General features: G+C 44.7%; 1 protein-coding gene across 11 annotated transcripts in view; it reads right to left on the bottom strand.

Moving 5' to 3' along the window:
- The window catches only part of LOC138751514 (uncharacterized), a 95,990-nt gene that overhangs the window by 6,617 nt on the left and 68,856 nt on the right, over positions 1–20,517 (bottom strand). For 9 of the 11 annotated variants that reach the window (XR_011350012.1, XR_011350011.1, XR_011350016.1 and 6 more), the window contains one exon: positions 469–600. Coding sequence is in view for 1 of the 11 variants with exons in the window: in XM_069913868.1 (XP_069769969.1) it covers positions 12,330–13,385 (1,056 nt within the window). In the remaining 10 variants the exon portion in view is untranslated. Of the gene's footprint in view, positions 1–468; positions 601–7,540; positions 7,623–10,989; positions 18,303–20,517 lie in introns of those variants that run through there. The other 2 variants (XR_011350015.1, XM_069913868.1) reach the window with 2 other exon arrangements.

Below are 20,517 nucleotides of genomic sequence, written 5' to 3'. Positions count from 1 at the left end.
ATTCATTATGATCTTGGCTGATCTATTTCTGTCATGCTCTCCCCCCATACCTGTTGATGTCTTTGGTGTCTAGAAATGTCTCTGTCTCCTTCTGAACAATATTCATTGATTTGTGGCCTTCAGTCATCAAAGGCCTTTTTATAGTGTTTTTAAAAAGTGATATTCTCCACCTTTATATCACTTAATTTACCTTGTTGAAAGCTCTGAGAAGGGATTAAGGAGGCGAACTCCTATCTGCCTAGGGGGTAGACTCAGAGGTGGAGTGACTCTCTCTACCTCTTCCATGAAGATAATGCTGCTAAAAGTGGCTATGAAGGGGCAGGCTGATGACATCATGATGACGTTGCAGGCCACGACCCAGGAGCGGGATTTTTTAAATTCTGTATGCCATAATCTGGCTAATTACATTGTGCAGGAGATCTGCTGAGTACTAAAACTGCTTGAACTGATGTACACCAGCACTCTTACCTGCTCTTCGGTCGCCATTTTGGGTGTAGGCTGCTTTCCCTTCTCGTCGCATATGGATGATGTCACAGTGATGGGTGGCACCTCTGCACTACTCGCTCCTCCTCTCTCAGCTTCAGAAGACATCTCCCAATGCTGCTCAGTAAGAAAGCAATGTTGAATCAGCCTTATAGGCCTTCTCCAAAAAAAGGTAAATTCAACTTTTTTTTCTTTCCATTGAGCTGCCTTCAAGGCGGCTCCATAAAAAGGCCTATAAGATTTCCATTAACTTATCATGTTAAAATCATGAGATCTAAATCATGAGTTCATCTCATTGTCACCAGATAGTAATGTCCTGTTTCTAGATCTTCCCTGCATCCAGACACTCAGGTTTGGAGGAATGACCTACTCAAACTCATCAGCATGGAACAATCTCCCTTCCCTGGAATCAATTTGGTGAAGCTCCCTCTATTGACAAGAATATACTTATTGGGTAAGGCAAAAACTGCACACAATATTGCAGGTGTGGTCTCTTCAGGCTCTGTGTAATTGTAGTTCCTACATCAAAATCTCTTGCACTGAAAGTCAGTGTACATTTTGTCCTCTCACCTTGCAGCAGCTGCATGTTTGCTTTCAGTGTCTTGTAAAAGGATTCCCAGATCACTTTGTACATCAAAATTTCCCACTGTGGATTTTTTTCAGTGCCTGATCTAGAAGGACACTAATTGAGCATCAATAATTTCTCTAATGTGCTACTTAAATATTTATGTACTTTTTCTGTATTTTCTACCAAAGTAAATAACTTCACTTTTGTTGACACTATTCTCTCTCTACCTTGTATTTGCTCCTTGAGTCACCTTGTCCAAATTTTCTTGGAACGTATTTGCACCCACTTCACTACTCAGTCCAGCCCACTTTGGTGTCATTGACAAAGTTATAACGTTGTATTCAGTTCCCTTTCCAATATTCTGAATAACTGGGGTCTGAGCATCAAATCGTACAATACTTCAATAGTCATTTGACAATTGATCCTTTAACCAATGGTTGCATGGTTGGCTCACAATCTGATTTAAACTGGACCAGCAGGTACTAAATCTAAACAAAGCTAACTATGGAGCATGAATTGGCTGGTATTTTGCAAAACTGTTGAAAAGTATGACAGCAGATAGGTAACATTTAAATAATTAATGCATAGTTTGCACATGTTCCTTTTAAGGGACAAAAACACAGCAGAAACAGCTCATCTTATGGTAGCTGAAAGTAAAAGTTAAGTATCAAGACTATTATAGGAAAAGACGTAATGTGGCGAAAACAACTAATGAGCCTAAGGTTTGAAAAAAATTCAATAAACAAGGACCAAGGCATTAATAAAGAAGTTATGAGGGGAGAAGTTATTGATGTTTAAAAATTAAAAAAAAAATCTTTATAAAGGTTAAATTGGGTCCCTTAAAGACTGGGGTTGAAGAATATCATGGAATGAAGAAATGGCAGAAAGTTAAACAAATATTTTGTATTTACCTTCACAAAATAAATATCAATAAACATACAATAAGTACCTGTAACACAGTTTAAAAAGAATGAGGAACTGAAAGAGGTTCAATTTAATTGGATAATACCATCAGTAAAAAATTAATGGGACCAAAAGCCCCTATATTTGCAGAAAATAAGTATTTTCCAAAAGTTTTGAAAAGGATGATGGTAAAGTTAGTACAAACATCGTCAATGTCCCAAAACTTTATAGATTCTCGAGCAGTTCCAACAGATTGAAAAGCAGTATATGTATTTACTAAAGAAGGGAGAGAGAGAAAGGGGAACTGCAGAGAGTTAGCCTGATATCAGGTAAAATTCTTGGAATCTATTGGTAAATGGTAATAGGATATCTAGAAAATTTTCCTCAGATTGAAAAGTGTCAACATGGATGTATAAAAGGGAAGTCACCTTTAACAAAAGCTTATGAAAGTTTTTTTTTGATTGTAACCAGCAGAATAGATAAGGGGGAACCAATGAGTGTAGTGCGATTGAACTTTCAAAAAGGCTTTGATAAAGTCCCATGTAAGTGGCTATTAAACAAGACTACTTGGAATTAGGTTTATATACCTCTATGGGTTGAGGATTGGTTATTAGACAGCAAGTAGAAATAAGCAAGATAATTTTATATTGGGAGTCTGTTGGCCTTTTTATAGTGGAAAAATAAACAAGTGTAAAGGTGGATATTCTCCGCCCTTACATCGCTTAACTCACCCTGCATAAAATCTCCAAGGGCAGATCCAGCACGAGAACTCTGATCCATTCTGAGGTTAGTCTCAGAGATAAAGTAACTCACTCACCTCTCTCCATAAAGACGCTGCTGCTGTAAAGGGGCGGGCTGATGACTTTGCAATTTTTAAAACCCTGTATGCACGCACAGCCCTAATTATGTCTGTGTGCTAAGATTGCTTGCACACATCACAACCATTGTTCTTACCTTCTCTAAGGTTGCCATTTTCTGGTATAGGCCACTTTCCCCCTCGTTGCATATATCATGATGCAATGTTGATAGGTGGTGCTACGGCACCAGTCGCCCTGCCTCCATCAGCTCCGGAGGACATATCCCGGTGCCACTCTCCATAAAAGCAATGCTGGAGCAGCCTTTTAGGCCTTCTCTATAAAAAGATACGTCTACAATCACCCCACCCCCCCTCCAACGGAGCCAGCCTCAATGCTCCGTCGCTCCATAAAAACAGTTTGTACCTTAAAATGTACCAAAGATCTAAGTTGTGGCCAAAGTTTTTCATAATCTATTACAGTGATTTAAGTGAGGGAACCAATTGTTATAAATATTAGATTGTTAATAATGCATAGCTGAATGCAGAATGAGTTGAGAGGAGAATGAAGCAAAGTTTCCAAGAAGGGAAAGGTTAAGTGAATGTAGATAGTGCTCCTGTTGGCTGTCTGCACCCGCTGCAGCCACTGTACTTGCCATGATGCTATTGTGCATGCGCAAGTCCTCACAAAGCACGCTAGTTAAAAAAATAACAGAGCTTGGCTGGTAGTGGGTGCCGTTTCCATGGGCTCCCATTATATATTGTATTGTTGAATTTAACAGTAAGGCATTCGTCAGAGGTTGCCACTTTGTGTTGTCTGGTTATTCGAGGTAACAACAAACATGGTGCCAGAATTCTGAACCCGAAGCCTTCAAGTGAAAAGTGAGTAACCAACGCCACGTTTGAAACACCTTTGTGACCTCGCCATAATGGCAGACGGATTCATGAGTTGCAGCATGCAGACAATGACTGGATTTGGTCAGTCGACAAACTCCAAGTTGTTCTTAATAATTTCACTAAAGTAACATGGAAGACAAAGGCCTTCTACCAATTTGTTCCTTCTGTAACATTCTGCCTCGGACAATTCAGCTCGAAGGAGAAATTTTGAATATCACAGATCACTTCCAGAATGCTGAGAGCCACCTTTCACTGAAGGTAGATATTAGTAATGAAATTCACCATTGCTTTCCAAATGCCAGGATATCCTTGGTTGATTTAGGAACGGGGTATTTGAAGAGCTGTTTACTGGACAAACATGATCACTACACTCCTAAATCATTCTGAAACTTGGATTATATCAGTAGATATCACAAGGCACTGGAAAATCATCACTGTTTATGCAAAATCTGGAATTCACTGAAAGAGTAAGCGGATCAATGTGAAACTCTAGGACTAAACCAATATTTCCAGCACTTTGTTTCCAAAACTAAACACTTAAAATACACACTCTGCTCTGAACTTTGTCATGGGAGGAAATTGCCAGTCAAACACAAAAAGATTTTACAATGTGCTCAAATTCTTGTAGGAATGCAACATTTTCATTGCCTTCTGGGAATCCTTGGCTCTTGACTGTTCACATGTTCTCCTTGTGGAGAAGGGACATATGGGGTGGTATTGAGAACTGGAGGCCATTCATTGAAGAACACAGGGGCCCTGCATAAATGAAGGAAGTGGATCACCTCATAAAATGCCCATATTGTCACCGAGCATCTCCTTTGTGAAAAATTCTGTAGTTCCCCCAGATGTCTTCATTAGGTACCTTAACTGCCACAAAATTGGATTGGAAATTGGATTGGATCCTGGGTGTGTGTTCCTGAACTAGTAGTGATTAGGATCACCACCCAGTCAATCATCCTTGCACAAACCTGTGACATTACCGATGGCATTGTGCATTAGTGCAAAATAAAAACAATAAAAAAATTAAGGGATGGCTTTCTGACTTATTTAGAGCCATAGAACATTACAGCTCAGAAACAGATCCTTCGGCTCCTCCAGTCTGTACCAAACTATTTTTTTGCTTAGTCCCACTGGCTTGAACCCACTCTATAGACCTCCATACATCCCATCCATGTACCTGTCAAAATTCTTAAATGTTAAAATTGAGCCTGTATTCACCACTTCAGCTAGCAGCTTGTTTCATACCACCAGCACGCTTTGTGTGAAGAAGTTCCTCCTCATGTTCCCCTTAAACTTTTCTTCTTTCACTCTTAACCCATGCCCTCTGGTTTGTATCCCATGTACCCTCAGTGGAAAAAGCCTGTCTATCCCCTTCATAATTATAAATACCTCTATCAAATCTCCCCTCATTCTTCTCCACTCCAGGGAATAAAGCCCTCACCTGTTTAACCTTTTCCTGTAACTCAGTTCCCAAAGTCAGAGCCACATCCTAGTAAATCTTTTCTGCATTTTTCCTATCTTATTGATATCTTTCCTTTAGTTAGATGATGAAAACTACCCACAATGCTAAAACTTTGGCCTTACAAATGTATTATACAACTTCACCATAACATCCACACTCCTATATTCAATACTTTGATTTATGAATGCCAAAAGATCTCTTTATAACCCAATCTAACTGTGACACTAATTTTAGGGAATTATGTATCTGTATTCCCAGATCCTTCTGTTCTTCTGAACTCCTCAGTACCCTACCATTTAGCATGTATGTCCTTTCTTGGTTGTCCTTCCAAAATTCAACACTTCACACTTGTCTCCACTAAATTCCTTCTGTTATTTTCAGCCCACTTTTCCAGCTGGTCCAGATCCCTCTGCAAGCTTTGAAAACATTCCTCGCTGTCCACAAAACCTCCAACATTTGTGTCATTTGCAAACTTGCTGATCTAATTTCCCATGTTATCATCCAGAACATTGATATAGATGAGAAACAACAATGGTCCCAGCATCAATTCCTGAGGCACGTCACAAGTCATAGGCCTCGAGTCTGAGAAGCAAATGTCCACCATGACTCTCTGCCTTATCCCCTATAGCAAATGCCGAATACAGCTTATTACCTTATCAAGCTTCTGAACCTTCATGACCAACCTCCCATCTGGGACCTTGTCAAAGGTCTTACTAAAGGAATGTAGACAACATCTACAGCCTTTCCTTCATCAATTTTCTTGGTAACCTCCTCAAAAATTCAAATTGGTTAAACACGACCTACATTGGATTGGTTAAACATTACCTATCATGCACAAAGCCATGTTGACTATCCCTAATCAGTCCCTGGCTATCCAAATACTTGTATATCTGATCTCTTAGAACACCTTCCAATAATTTACCTACTATGATGTCAGGCTCACTGCTCTATGATTTCCAAGGTTACTTTTAGAGCCCCAGCCTCCCTTAAGGCCCAAAGTAATATATTATCAGGTCCTAGGGGATTTATCCACCCTTATTTCTTTTAAGACAGCAAGCATCTTCTCGTTCATCTGTATAGGTTCCATGACTTCACTACTTGTTTTCCTAACTACCCTTCACTCTGTCCCAGTTTTCTGAGTTAATACTGACACAAAAAAATTAATATTTCCCCCAATTTTTATATTCCTCAAATACCTTAATTGTTCCGTGTTGCCTATACCTGCAATACATATTTCTCTTCTTCCGAACTAGATCCCCATTATCCCTCACAACCTAAAATTCCCTATGCCAGTTAACTTTGCCTTTAATCCTGGCAGGAACATACAAACTCTACTCTCAAAATTTCTTCTTTGAAGGATCTCCACTTAACTTGCACATCCTTGCCAAAAAACAACTTATCCCAATCCACACATTCTAGATCCTTTCTCATTTTCTCAAAATTGGCCTTTCTTCAAGTTAGAACCTCAACCGGAGGCCCAGACCTATATTAACTTAAAACTAATAGCATTATGCTCACTGGATCCAAAATGTTCCCCTACACATACTCTTGTCACCTGGCCTGCTTCCTTCCCAATAGGAAATCCAGTATTTCACTCTCTCCAGTTGGTACCTCTATATATTGATTTATAAAACTTTCCTGGCACATTTACAAACTCCAAGCCATCCAGTGTTTGACGGCATGAGAGTCACAGTCAATATGTGGAAAGCTAAAATCTCCAATTATCAAAACCTTGTGTTTCCTGCAGCTGTCTGCTATTTCTGTACAGATAGGCTTCTTTAATTCTCTTTGAATATAGAACACTACAGCACAGGCCCTTTGGCCTTCGATGTTGTGGCAACCATATATTCCTTCCTCAAAATAATGTACTAAACCCTCCCTACCCCATAATCCTCTATTTTTCTTTCATCCATGTGTCTGTCTAAGAGTCTTTTAAATGCTCCCCACATTTCAGCCTCCACCACCATCCCCAGCAAGCCATTTCAGGCACTCACAACTCTGTGGGAAAAAAAACTTACCCCTGATGTCTCCCTTAAACTTCCCTCCCTTAACTTTGTATGTATGTCCTCTGGTGTTTGCTGATCCTTCCCTAGAAAACAGGTGCTGACTATCCACCCTATCTATTCCTCTCATAATCTTGTAGACCTCTATCAAGACTCTTCTCATCCTTCTACGCTCCAAAGAGAAAAGTCCCAGCTCTGCTAACCTTGCCTCATAAGACTTGTTTTCCAATCCAGGCAACATCCTGGTAAATCTCTGCACCCTTTCCATAGTTTCCACATCTTTCCTATAATGTGGTGACCAGAACAGAATACAATGCTCAAAGTGGGGTCTTACTAGAGATTTGTAGAGTTGCAACATGACATCTCTACTCCTGAACTCAATCCTCCTATTAATGAAGCCCAGCATCACATTGACCAATTATCATATCAACCTTTGAGGCGATCTTGAGGGATGTATGGATTTGGATCCCAAGGTCTCTCTGTTCATCCATACTCTTAAGTAACTGATCCATCTGCCACTTTTCTGCCCAACTCTGCATCTGTCCATATTGACTTGTAACCATTGACAACCTTTGTGTTGTCTGCAAACTTACTGACCTATCCTTCTGCCTCTTCATCCAAGTCAATTATAAAACTCACAAAGAGCAGGGGTCCCAGAAAAGATCCCTGTGGAACTCCACTAGTCACTAATCTCCAGGCGGAATACTTTCCTTCCACTACTATTCTCTGTTTTCTTTCTACAAGCCAATTTTTTTATCCACACAGCCAAGATTCCACTGATCCCATGCCTCATGACTTTCTGGATTAGTTTCATGGGGGACCTTGTCAAATGCCTTGCTAAAATCCTTGTAGATCACATCTACTGCCCTGCACTCATCAATTTGTTTTGTTACCTCTTCAAAAAACTCAATTAGTCTTGTGAGGCATGACCTTCCCTTCAAAATGTCTTGTTGATTATCCTTGAGAAGACAGTACTTCTCCAAATGCTCATAGATCCTAACCTTAAGAATCTCTCCAGTAGTTTGCACAGTACTGATGTAAGATTCACCAGTCTATAATTCCCAGGATTCTCCCTATTACCTTTTTTAAACAAGGGGACCAGATTTGCCATTCTCTTATCTTCCAGCACCTCCCCTGTGGCCAAAGAGGATTCAAAGATCATAGCTACTACCCTAGCTATATCTTCTTCACTTCCCACTGCAGCCTGGGGTATATTTGCATCCAGCCCCGGGGACCTATCAATCTTGATGTTTTCAAGAAGATCCAACACTTCCACTTTCTTAATCTCCACATTGTCCAGCACACAGGCCTGTTCAATTTCGACCTCACCATGATCAAGGTCCTTTTCTCTTGTGAATACTGATCCAAAGTATTAATTTAGGACCTCCCCAACCTCCTCTGCCTCCTTTAGCAGCCCCACCTACAATCTCATCATCCTTTTGTTCTTCATATATGCATAGAATGCCTTGGGGTTTTCCTCAGTCCTATATGCCAAAGCCTTCTCATGCTCCTTCAAGCTCTCCTAAGTCGTTTCTTAAGCTTCTTCCTGGCTGCCATATACTTCTCCGGAACTCTTCCTGTTTCCTGCTTCCTATATCTGATGTATGCTTCCTTCTTCCTCTTGACTAGTTGCTTCACCTGTTTTATCAACCATGGTTCCCTTTTCCTACCATATTTTCCTTGTCCCAGTGGGACAAACCTATCCTGAGCCCTACACATGTGATCTCTAAACTTCCTTCACATTACTTCTGTGCTATTGGGTATCCCAATTAATTGGCTGTGCAGTGTTCACTGGGCCACCTTAACTGGAACACTAATTGCTTTTCCACTGAACACACTCATCCCCGGGGATCGGGGTGTTCCACCTTCAAATGGAAACAGGTGACATTCTGCTTTCCCTTAAATGTTAATTTATGAAGGGAGAAATAGACATTGCTATGGAAATTGTGCTCTTATAAAGAAGAAAGGGACACTGGATCGAAGGATCTTCATCGGAGCATTTTCTTCAATCAAATCCTCTGTCCAAAGTCTCCAATGTCTGTATTTTACTTTGGAAGCTTTGCTTGGCCCACACTGATGACATATCTGGCATTATTTCCAGCAGGTAAAATTAATGCATTGAATTCTTCTCTATTTTTATTAGCTCACTGGCATCATCAAACACCGGGGATATGAGGAGGGGTAGTGGCAGTTAATCCCCGGCATATAATGACGTCACTTGATGCCAGTGTTGGGACATTGTTACTTTTCCACTGGACCCTGTCCCAGTAAATTCCAAGTTAGTTCCTGGGACAGGGTGCCAGTGGAAAAGAAGCTTATAATACAACACCATGAGTGTGGTTATACATTTCCCATTCCTCAGCTCTATCTATATAGCCTCAGTAGATGAGCCCTCTGGCATGTCCTGACTGGCCAGAGCTGTGATATTTTCACTGATGAGAAATGACACTCCTCCCTTTATCCTCCTCCCCCCCCCACTCCATTCTATTGCATCTATAACATGAAGCTGTTAGTTCTGTCCTCTCCTACAACCAAGTTTCACTAATGACAATATTATAAAGCTCGTCTGCCTTTCCAACAATGCTCCTCGCATTGAGAGCATTTCCACCATGTACAACCTTTTGACTGCTAACAATACATGCAATTTTCACATAATAATTTCTCTTCTCCACTCCCATATCTGCTCTGGTTCCCATCCCCCTGCAAATCTAGTTTAAACCCCACGGAGCAGCACTAGGAAACCTTCCTGTAAGGATATTAATCCCCCTCCAGTTCAGATGCAAACCACCCTGCATGATCAGGTCCCATCTTTTCTGAAAGAGAGCCCAGGGATTCAGAAATCTGAAACCCTCCCTCCAGCGCCATGACTTTAGCCACATGTAAAGTTGCACTATCCTCCTATTTCTAATCTCACCAGCACGTGGCATGGGTAACAATCCTGAGATCACAATCTTAGAGGTCCTGTTCTTCAACTTTGCACCTAACTCCCTCAACTCTCCTTGCATGATCTCTCACCCTTCCTTCTCAGGTCATTGGTCCCCATGACATGAACCATGAACTGCCACCTAACAAGTGTGACTAAGGTTAATTTTAAAAATAGAGAAGAATTCAATGCATTAATTTTACCTGCTGGAAATAATGCCAGATACTTCATCAGTGTGGGCCAAGCAAAGCTTCCAAAGTAAAATACAGACATTGGACACTTTGGACAGAGGGTTTGATTGAAGAAAATGCTCCGATGAAAATCCTTCGATCCAGTGTCCCTTTCTTCTTCATAAGAGCACAATTTCCATAGCAATGTCTATTTCTCTCTTTATAAATTAACATTTAAATTTTCTAGTTAAATAGCAGAACTCAGGTGGAAATTAAAATATCATTATGAATTTTCTGTTATTAATGTCAATCAATAATACTAAAACCTAAATGCAGATCTTTTCAGAATGTCAAAATGCTAAAATTAGATTAGCTTTGATAAGAGAAAACCATATCTGCGAACAGCAAAGTAAATGCTATAGTGTTAAGACCAGATGGGTAAATTACTGTTTTAAAAATGGCAATGTAATAAAAGTACAAAGATGAGCTTGTTGTAGTTCAAACTGATGCATGATTCTGTTATCTGATCTTACAATAGGTTTTGGATTTAACAACTGATTGTATTATTTTCAGTTTCAGTATCTCATTAGTTTGTCCAACTGTTAAACTATATAAAAAAAAGGCTTCACCAATGTCATGTTCATTAATTACAACTTTAGGAAAATATTAATGAAAGCCATGGAAGAATACATTTAGGAAAGTAATCTGTATTCAACAGATCAATATTTTAGTGCATATGGAACCACTTCATTTTAAAACACGTTATGCAGATTAAATGCTTGCTTACTGTCATGTTCTTGAAGTTATGGGACAAAAGCTTCCTTAAAACAAAACCCTTCTGCTCATGGACTAAATGGTGTCCAGTGATATTCTATGATTAGCCTGTAATAGTGATAGGTGAAGATTCTGCCTTTGGTTTAATTCGTGTCCCAATAAATGAAGTGCAGGAGCTCCAAATTAAAAAAGAGATTATATCATCCAGGTAAAGTTTGTGCGCAGAGTTTAGTTTGAAGTTATTTCGGAGAATAGCACGTAAAATGTAAACAAGTGAATTAAGCATCAAAATAGCTCATGCTTATCATAAAATATAATTCTTCTTTTTCTTTGGCTTGGCTTTGCGGACGAAGATTTATGGAGGGGGTAAATGTCCACGTCAGCTGCAGGCTCGTTTGTGGCTGACAAGTCCGATGCGGGACAGGCAGACACGGTTGCAGTGGTTGCAGGGGAAAATTGGTTGGTTGGGATTGGGTGTTGGGTTTTTCCTCCTTTGCCTTTTGTCAGTGAGGTGGGCTCTGCGGTCTTCTTCAAAGGAGGTTGCTGCCCGCCAAACTGTGAGGCGCCAAGATGCACGGTTTGAGGCGATATCAGCCCACTGGCGGTGGTCAATGTGGCAGGCACCAAGAGATTTCTTTAGGCAGTCCTTGTACCTTTTCTTTGGTGCACCTCTGTCATGGTGGCCAGTGGAGAGCTCGCCATAGAACATGATCTTGGGAAGGCGATGGTCCTCCATTCTGGAGACGTGACCCACCCAGCGCAGCTGGATCTTCAGCAGCGTGGACTCGATGCTGTCGACCTCTGCCATCTCAAGTACTTCGACGTTAGGGATGAAAGCGCTCCAATGAATGTTGAGGATGGAGCGGAGACAGCGCTGGTGGAAGCGTTCTAGGAGTCGAGGGTGATGCCGGTAGATTAATTAAGATTGCTACAAAAGCTTATTGAAAATATTTAACTGTTACTGTGCTATATCGCCATGGTGGATAATTTGAATGGAAATGAATTTATGATGAAATTATGAAATAATTGTTATTCAATGAATTACAATCAGAGAGAGAGAAAATAACTTGACGTAGCAGCTCTACATTGCTCCTGAAAGAAAACCCTCAACCAGAGAACTTATACTCCCAGCCCGGACCTGGCTGAGAACCGCGCTGGAGGGCGCTGACATCACCCGGGCGTCTGAGCCCCGTGCTGGGAGGAAGGGAACACCCCCGACAGCACCATTTTGGCCGGCTGCCCCGCAGCATGGCTTACAAGCAGGGCCGGTTCGCCTGCCTAGTGGTGAGCCGCCACACAGCCAGCCCCCACCCCCCCAGAACCAGCGCCAATGTCCTTTTGCACTAGACGGCCTCACTTCTTGGGCTGGGCTATGACCACGGGCTCAGTGGGATCGAGGTGCATTGGCTTCAGCCTGTTCATGATAAACAGCTCCCCCTTGCTGCCAATGTCCAGCATGAATGTGGAGCTGGAACGCTGTACAACCCTATACGGCCCCTCGTACGGTCGCTGCAGAGATGCCGCCGTCGAGCCCCACCGAACGAAAACGTACTCCACAGAAAGCAGATCACCAGGAACGTGAGACAGACAGGTGCCATGCCTGGGCAGTGGTGGGGGTTCGAACAAGTCCAAGCGTGCCCTGAAATGAGGAAGTAGTTTGTGCAGCGACTGCTGGGGATTGTGAGGTGCGTTGACGAACGCTTCAGGTAGTGCCAGCGGCGCTCTGTAGACCAGCTCAGCAGATGACACCTGCAGATCTTCTTTGGGAGTGGAGCGGATGCCCAGGAGCACCCAAGGCAGTTCATCTGCCCAGTCGGGACCGGTGAGGTGGACCATGAGTGCCGACTTAAGGTGGAGGTGCAGACGTTTGACCAGTCCATTGGCCTGTGGGTGGTAGGCTGTGGTGCGGTGTAGCTGGATCCCCAAACTGTGGGCAACCTGTGCCCAGAGTGCAGATGTGAACTGGGCACCCCAATCGCTGGTGAAGTGACCCGGGATGCCGAACCGAGCGACCCAACCATGCAACAGTGCTCTGGAGCAGGAGTTGGTGAAGACGTCTGGCACCGGGTTCACCTCAGGCCAGCGAGTGGTGCAGTCCACCATCGTAAACAGGTAATGCTTGCCCCGGGAATTGGCTAAGGGCCCGACGATGTCAACGTGAACGTTGCTGAACCCGTTCCTGGACATGCTCAAATTTCTGTATGGGCACCCTGATGTGCCTGTGCACCTTGGATGTCTGGCAATGGGTGCATGTTCTGGCTCATCCCATGATCTGCTTCTGCAGCCCATGCCATACGAACTGTTCTGCCACAATCCAGACTGTAGACCTGATGGATGTGAAAGGTCGTGGATGTGACGGAAGACCTGCCTGCGCCATTGCTGGGGAAACACTGGTCGTGGAGTGCCCATGGAGATATCGCACAAGATGGTACCTTCGCCGCTCAGAGTCAGGAGGTCTCGGAATCACAGGCCCATGATGGTGGTCTTGAAGGCCCTCGTCTCCACATCAGACTTCTGGTCCTGGGTGAGCTGGTCAAAGTCGAGGCCAGGCATCAGCGTGTAGATGGCCAATCGCGAGAGTGCATCGACAACCACATTGTCCTTCCCCGCCTTGTGCCGAATGTCAGTGGTAAACTCCAACACGAAGGAGAGGTGACGCTGCTGGCGGGCCTACCAGGGATCCTTTGCCATCGTGAGCGCCTGGGTGAGGTGTTTGTGGTCGGTGAAGATGGGAAAAGTCTTCCTCTCCAAAAAAGAGCGGAAATGCCCCACCACCAGGTACATGCCCAGTAACTCGCGGTCGAAGGCACTATACTTGCGTTCCGGTTGGTGGAGCTGGTGGCTGAAGAATGCCAGCAGCTTCCAATGTCCATTCACCTGCTGCTCCAGGATGGCACCGACGGCTGTGGCAGAAGCATTGATGGAGAGTGACATTTGCAGGTCGGTGTGTGGGTGGGCGAGCATGGTGGCCTTCGCGAGGGCATCCTTGGTGGCCTCGAATGCGGTGCAGGCTTCTGGGTTCCAAGTGATCATTTTGTACTTGCCTATGATGAGGGCGAATAGCAGCTACATGATGCGTGCAGCTCCTAGGATGAAGCGGTTGTAAAATTTGACTATACCCACGAACTCCTGCAGCCCCTTGAGGCTGTCCTGGCCTGGCGTGGGAACTCCCTGATAGCGGCGACCTTCGCAGCGGTGGGTGTGGCTCCTTCGGCTGTGATGATATGGACGAGGAACTGCATGGACTTTTCCCGAACTGGCACTTGGCCGGGTTGATGGTAAGGCCGAAATCGTCCAGCTGGGAGAAAAAGGCTCATAGGTGGGCCTTGTGTTGTGCCTGATCTTTGCTGGCAACGAGGATGTCATCCAAATAAATAAAGATGAAATCCAAGTCCCTGCCCACAGAGTCCAAGAGGCACTGGAAGATTGAGTGGCATTCTTGAGCCTGAACAGCATGCACAGGATTTTGAACGAGCCAAAGGGGGTGATAATAGCTGTCTTGGGTATATCCTCAGGGTACAAAGGGATCTGGTGATATCCGCGCATCAGGTCAACCTTGGAGAAAACCCTTGCACCATACAGGTTATTCGTAAAGTCTTGGATGCGAAAGATGGGGTAACGGTCAGGAACTGCCTCTTTGAGCCGTCGATAGTCTCCACAAGGACGCCAGCCGCCGGAGGCTTTCAGGACTAGGTGGAGCGGCAAGGCCCATGGGCTGTTGGACCACCGAATGATCCCCAGTTCCAACAGGTGCGGAAACTCCTCCGTCACCACCTGGAGCTTGTCAGGCGGGCGCCGACGTGCCTTGGCATGAACCGGTGGGCCCTGGGTGGGAATGTGGTGGAATACCCCGTGGCGCGGCGAGGCAGCGGAGAACTGTGGCTTGAGGAGTGTTGGGAACTCTCCAGGATTTGCTGGAACTTGTCTATGGGCATGCTGACTCTAGCCATCTGTGGTTGCTCCGAGCGGGAGGCATCGAGGCGAATGGCCTGGAAGGTACGGACGTCCACCAGGCGCCTACTTCAAATGTCCCCCAGAAGCCCATGTGCGAGGAGGAAGTCTGCACCCAGGATGGCAGTCGGGAGGGACGAGACGGTGAATCTCCATGTGAAATTTCGTTGGCCAATCTGGAAGTGGACTGTCTTGTCTCCATACATCCAGATTACTATTGCGTTGGTCGTACGGAGGGGAGGTCCACGTGGTCGGTTCCTGGACTCGATGGCCGTGGCTGGGATGACGCTGATCTGGGCTCCAGTGTCAATGAGGAATCTCCGGCCACTGACTGTGTCCCACAGGTAGAGGAGGCTGTGTCCTTGGCCAGCCGCCGCAACCATTAACAGCAGCCGCCCTGGTTATTTCCCTGGGATGAGCAGGGCTGATGACACTTCTGAGCCTTGGCTCCCCAGTGCTGGTGGTGGAAGCAGAGGCCTGGAACGGATGCTGTGGCCTTGGTTATGCCCTTGGGGGCCCCTGCAGGGGCCGGATGCTCTACTGCAGCACTAGGGGTGGGCTTGGTATGGTTGTGCCTGTGCTTCATGACCTGCTGGACCACTAAGCCCTCCAGGAATCATGTGAGCCATAGCTCTTGGGCCTTCTGGATGACCTTCCTCGGGTTGGTGAAGCTCTCCTGGACCAGCAGCAACTGGATGTCCCCGGGCATATGGTCGAGCAAAATGCACTCGAAGAGTGGGCAGTTGATGTGCTTACCCATGATTGCGAGCATCTCGTCCATCAGCTCCATTTGGGATCTGTCCCCCAGGGTGTCAGGGTGCAGCATCCGAGTGGCACGCTGGTGTCTGAATAGTCCAAGGGATCCGGTAAGTACTCGCTTGATGGTCTCATATTTGTCTTCGGCGGGTGGATGCTGAACGAGGTGCAGCACGCATCTGGCAGTGGCCTGGTCCAGGGCAGTGACCACATGGTAGAATTTGATCATGTCAGACAAAATCTGGCGGAGGTGAAACTGAGCCTCCGCTTGGCCGAACCGGGTCTCTGGCTCCTGAACCCAGAATTCAGGCAGTTTCACGGCTATTGCGCTGATCCCAGGCTCGCTCATGATGGGTTCAAAGACGTTTGAACCAGTTGAGGTCATCAATTGTAGTGGCAGCTACACTGGCTCCTGAAAGAACACACAACCAGATGGGTTGAGCTCAGTGAGCAGACTAGTTTATTGCAGGCTGTTGGGCTGTAATTATACTCCCAGCCCGGACATGGCTGAGAACCGCGCTGGAGGGCGCTGACATCACCCGGGCGTCACATGGTTCCCCAGTGCGGGCTTCTCAGCCCCATGCTGGGAGAAAGGGAACACCCCCGATGGCGCCATTTTGGTCAGCTGCCCCGCCGCATGGCTTACAAGCCATATTGATAGTATTCATGTGGTGTCCCATTTACCAAGATAGAATCTTTACTTCATTTTATAAATAAATCTGTTTTTTTCTAAATTGTTGATTTTTTTTTTTCTTCAGATTCTGCAGGTGTTTATATCTTGTTTGGTGCAACAGGAAATGATCAAAGTGTACGATGGCTCCGCAGAAACCTCGCCAAGATTCTCCAGAAAAAACATGGTGGAACATTGAGAAGAATGTTGATATTTCAGGTCAGTTCCCTTTTTCAAAGACTGACTTGGAGGAATTCCGCTTGGAGTTGAGTTCATTCATCAGATTGTTTGTTATAATAAGTTTCATTGCTAACTCCTCACATGTGCTGATACACAAAACAGCCGGACTTATTTACAAGTTCTACATATTTTTGGTTGCTGGTTCCACTACTTGCAAGGGTACCCATGGTGGGGAAGTTGGGTGGGTAGTTGTGATGCTGGGAATGTGGTCCCCCCGCTGATGTGAGCTCCTTGGTCGAGACGGTGTCCTCATGGCCACCTGGGTACCTGATGTAGGCGTAGTTGTGGTTGGCGTGGAGAAGGAGCACCTGCTTGAACAGTGGGTCGATCTTGTGGGTCCGCATGTATTTGCGTAGGAGCACCGGTCCTGGAGGTGTGAGCCAAGCTGGGAGTGAGATTCCAGTCACCGATTTCCTGGGGAATGAGGAAAAGGCACTTGTGAGGGGTTTGACTTGTAGCCGTGCACAAGAGTGACCTAATGGCTTGGAGTGCCTTGGGGAGGGCCTCTTGCCAGTAGTTGATGGACCAGCCTTTGTATCTCAGGGCCAGGAGGACTGCCTTCCAGATCACCCCGTTTTCGCACTCCACCTGCCTGTTGCCCCTCGGGTTGTAACTAGTCGTGTGAGGAAGTAAACATTCTTGTTCATGGAAAACACGGGGCCCTTGAAGCCGTTCAAAGGGCCGAGGGCCTTGATGATGTGGGCCTATGGTGGGTGGATGAAGCCCAGTTTGCACTCCGCCCAGACCCGGCATGACTCGGTCATGGTCCAGACTTCTTGTATGGTGAAGGGGAGGTTCCAGGACTTGATGAAATGGTACAGGCGTGAGATGTCTGTGTGACAAAGGGAGTCGTGTAGCGCCTGCAGTTGGTTGGCCTGCATCGTGGCACAGGTCAGGGACAGGGTGAGGGGGGAGTCGTTGAATTTCCCTGGTCTGTACTGGATGTCGTAGCTATATGTGGCCAGCTCAACTCTCCAGCGCCAGATCTTATTGTTTTTGATCTTGCCTTTATGAGTGGTACTGAACATGAGCGCCACTGCGCACTGGTCGGTGAAGAGGGTGAACCTCCTGCCTGCCAGGTAGTGGCTTTAGTGGCGGATCGCTTCCATGATTGCCTGGGTCTCCTTTTCAATGGCGGAGTGCCCGATCTCAGAACTGTGGAGGGTCCTGGAGAAAAAGGCTACGGGTCGGCCCCTTTTGGTTGAGGGTGGCTGCGAGGGCAGCATCAGAAGCATCGAACTCCACGTTGAATGGGGTGTCCTCATCCATGGCATGCATCGTGACATCGGCGATGTCCTGCCTGATGTGGGCAAAAGCTGACTGCGTCTCAGGAGGGAGAAGAAGGGTGGTGGCTTGGGCCAGTGGGCGGACCTTGTCTGAGAAGCTGGGGGACCCACTGCGAGTAATAGGAGAAGAGCCCAAGGCACCTACGAAGGGCCTTGAGCATGTGAGGGAGGGGCAGTGGCATTAATTGACACATGCGTTCTGGATTAGGACTGATGACACCATGTTCCACGATGTAACCTAGGATGGCAAGGTGGGTGGTGCTGAACATGCACTTCTCTTTGTTGTACGTGAGGTTCAGCTCCTCGGCCGTCCGGAGAAATCTCTCCAGGTTGTCATCGTGGTCCTGCTGGTCATGGCCAAAGATGGTAACATTGTCCAAGTACAGGAAGGTCACTCTTAGGTTGTGCCAGTCTACCATGTGGTCCATCTCCTGCTGGAAGACAGAGATCCCATTAATGACCCCAAACGGAACTCGGCGGAACTGGTAAAGGCGCCCGTCAGCCTCGAAGGCAGTATAGGGCTTATCCCATGTATGGATAGGTTGATTCTGTGCAGTAACCAGACCCTTAATATGTGAGTGAGTATATTGCTGTAGTTACAATCTTGCAAAACTTCCTCAATTGCCACCGTCTCCTTATGTTTTCTTAACCGTGAATCTGATTTAAACCTTTGCGCAATCTTGCTTGGTTAGGGTCACAGTAGTTCTTCAACAAACTTACCAGTTCCTTAATATTTTTTTCACAACTAGGTTTTTCATTTATTTTGTAAGTCCCTATCTGTAGCTTAATTAGAATAAATTATTGTATTAATGTTGCAAAGAGGAAATTTGACAGCATCTTTCAATATTTCTCAAATATCTGGGGTTGAGTGACATATGCTGCAAGAGTTACACTTTGCCTCACTCTCCCTTTTAAAAACAGCTTCTCTTCAATCCTAACTGGATAGGTGAATAATTTTCCTTGGCAACAATCTTATATCTCAGATTACAAAAATGGAAGAGGCCATGTGTCTTTGTTTATTTTCTACCAGCCTGTTGAAATCACGTGACTACAAAATCTTACAGAAATCAACCAAAATGTCATCTACTAAAGATGCAAGATAAATCCCAAAAGCTCCATAAACCCAATTGATTTGGAGGAAAACCCATTGATGACCTCCCCCTTCTCTTTTGGCTCCATACATAGTCAAACACTCGGATTTACAAGGACCAATTTTGTTTCTTACTATCCTTTCACATTTAATATACCTGTAGAAGCTTGTCAAATTTTCCTTCAATTTGTTTTCTAAAGCAACCTCATGACTTCTTCTAGCCCTCCTGATTTTCTTCTTGTTTTTTCCTACATTTTTATATTCCTCATGATCCTTATTTGCTCCTTCTTGCCTATATTTGCTATACATCTCTCTCTCTTTAACTTAACCCGATCCCAATATCCCTCAAAAACCAAGGTTCCTTATGCCTGTTAAATTTGTCTTTAATCCTTGCAGGGACATACAATCTCAGTACTCTCAAAATTTTAGCTTTGAAGGCTGCCCATTATATGGGTGTGGTGAAAAGTGTCAGACTATCCAAATAGATTAAGGACAGCTGAGCCAAAATGATAACAGACAGGAATGGCTGCCAAAGAAATAAAAATTGAGTTACCTAAAGTTGGCGAATGCGATATAGAGTCTGAAAGGATGAAAGATGCACAGACAGAAGATGGCGATTGTTCTTCATGCTCGCATTAGATTTCAAATTCATTTGTTATCATCCGACTTTATTTACAGAATCAGAATCTATTTTTGTAAACGTATCACAAAATTAATTGTTTTGTGGCAGCATCACAGTGAAACATTTCTGTGAACCATATTACAAAGTAAATAAAAATAGTGTAAAAGAAAGAAAAATACAAGGTAAGGTAGTGTCTGTGGCTTATTATTCATTGAGGAGTCTGAATTGAATCATGTGATATTTGTATTAATATATTATAATCAATGATGTATGATTTAAAATTGTAAATAAAATATTTTTAAAAAAGGAGTCTGATGGCAGTGGGGAAAAAACTGTCCTTTTGCCACTGGGTGCTCATCTTCAGGCTCCTGTACTTTTTCCCCAATGGTAGCAGAATGAAGAGGGCATGGCCTGGGTGATAGGGGTCCTTGAGGATAGAGGCTGCTTTCTCAGGACACTGCATCTTCTAGATGTCCTTGATGGAGTGAAGTCTGGTGTACGTGATGTCGCAGGCTGAGTTCACAGCCCTCTGAATTTTTTTCTTCAGTGTTGGGACTACCATATAAGCAGTGATGCAACCAACTCTCCACAGTACATTTGTAGAAGTTTTCGACAGTCTGGCAACATACCAAATCTCTTCAAACTCCTCACAAAGTATAGCTGCTGGCGAGTCTATTTTGTGATTGTATCAACATGGAGGCTCCAGGACAGATCCTCAGAGATGTTAATACCCAGGAATTTGAAGTTCTCGATCCACTCCACTGCTGACCCTTTGATGACGACTGGCTTGTATTCTGATTTTTTTTCCATGAAGTGCACAATCATCTCTTTGATTTTGCTAACATAAAGCTAGAAGAATGGGAGGGGGTGGAGTCCGGACATTCAATCAAAAGGTGTTAATGGATATGATTAGAGGAAAGGTGAGA

Source organism: Narcine bancroftii, chromosome 1, assembly GCF_036971445.1.
Source record: "Narcine bancroftii isolate sNarBan1 chromosome 1, sNarBan1.hap1, whole genome shotgun sequence".
NCBI classification, from domain to species: Eukaryota; Metazoa; Chordata; class Chondrichthyes; order Torpediniformes; family Narcinidae; genus Narcine; species Narcine bancroftii.
This window is presented reverse-complemented; position numbering and strand designations above follow the sequence as displayed.